General features: G+C 36.8%; 1 protein-coding gene across 2 annotated transcripts; it reads left to right on the forward strand.

Annotated features, from left to right (window-relative positions):
• Nucleotides 1-318: 318 nt before the first annotated feature.
• On the forward strand, nt 319-1,232 carry LOC118761318 (involucrin-like). Of its 2 annotated transcripts, none has more exons than XM_036499140.1 (2): nt 319-919; nt 953-1,232. In XM_036499140.1, the coding sequence occupies exons 1-2, from the start codon at nt 512-514 to the stop codon at nt 1,058-1,060; spliced, it is 516 nt and encodes a 171-aa protein (XP_036355033.1). In that variant the 5' UTR covers nt 319-511; the 3' UTR covers nt 1,061-1,232. The 2 variants fall into 2 exon arrangements, with proteins under 2 accessions (XP_036355033.1, XP_036355034.1); XM_036499141.1 differs by having other exon boundaries at nt 319-866; nt 942-1,232.
• The last annotated feature ends 203 nt before the right edge of the window (nt 1,233-1,435 follow it).

The following is a 1,435-nucleotide window of genomic DNA, read 5'->3' on the forward strand; positions in this document are numbered from 1 at the left end:
GAATGTGCTAAAACCAACAGCTAAACCGCCCTTAAATCACACACTATTTTTTTCTATTGTTTTTTTCATAGTTGTATCAATTCCCAGGTGTAGAACACAAATTAGCAAAAACTTTCTGAAAATTCCTAAAAATAAAAACATTATGGCGGCTTATGTGGGGTCATAAACCAGAATTCCAATTTTTTCTTTTCTTTTTTTCTTTGTTTTTCATTATTTATTTATTTGATTCCATTAATTCTTGTATTTTAGGGTTTTTAAGCGAATAAATTGATGTCTTCATTGTTGTCAACAGGTACTGAGAGAACGTGTGACGTTCTGAGAGAACGTGTGACCTGCTTCATTTCCCCGGCAACACTTTCTTTAACCAAGTTCTTCACAGAGTAAACTCTGTCAGACTTCATTCCAATTTCACAGATGAAGCACCGCTTCAACGTTTTCCTTGTAAGAAATATCCCTTGATAAGCTACCCAAGCAATTCACTTTGAACGAACTTTTCGCAGAGGTGGTGAATATGAGTCATGAAGATGAATTAGGGAAGGACGAAACTATGGTGCAGGTGATAGATGAATTAAAAAGGGAGGAAAAGCAGATATCACAGGAGTTGAAGGAACTGAAGGAACTGGAAAAACAGATGAATAAAGATCTAAAGGCAGGTATGAGCAAGTTAGAAGAGTTGGAAATACCCGAGCTAAAGGAACTGGAAACTCTGGAGCTGAAAGAACCTGAAGATCTGGCGATAGCTGAATTGGATGATCTAGAAGAACTGGAAGAACTGGAAGAAATGGAGATACCTGAGCTGAAGGAACTGAAGGAAGATTTAGAGGCAAGTGAGATGAAGGAACTAGATCTCGAAATACCGGAGCTAAAGGAGCTGGAAGATCTGGAGATAAATGAGTTGAAAGATCTGGATGATCTGGAGATAAATGAGTTGAAAGACCTGGATGATCTGGAGATACCTGAGCTGAAAGAACTGGAAGATTTGAAGATAATGGATGACACCGAACTGAATAAAGAGATAGAAGACTTGGAGTGTTTGAAGAATTGGCGGCTCCACTGTTGAAAAAGAAATGTCAAATCTGTTTAAGTTTGCAATGGCAGTGTTAAAGTAATATCTTTGGTTTCATCCAAAGATTGGTTTCGTCAGAAAATATAATTCGGAATGTGAAAGTATATTCATTGTTCAAGATGTATTTCAGTCGATATAAAAGTTATAAAGATTAGATTTGCGCATAGCTGTTTGCTTATCATTTGCTATCATAACATATTATCTTTTTAACACACGTCATATGAATGTTTCTCACATGTATTTATAGACATTAGCTTAAATAATTTTGCAATTATTTGATTTCACTCCAAGGCGGCGAGCTGGCAGAATCGTTAGCACACCGGACAAAATGCTTAACCGTACTTCGTCCGTCTTTACAGTCTGAGTTCA

The sequence above is a fragment of the Octopus sinensis genome, unplaced genomic scaffold (assembly GCF_006345805.1).
Source record: "Octopus sinensis unplaced genomic scaffold, ASM634580v1 Contig12174, whole genome shotgun sequence".
Classification (NCBI taxonomy): domain Eukaryota; kingdom Metazoa; phylum Mollusca; class Cephalopoda; order Octopoda; family Octopodidae; genus Octopus; species Octopus sinensis.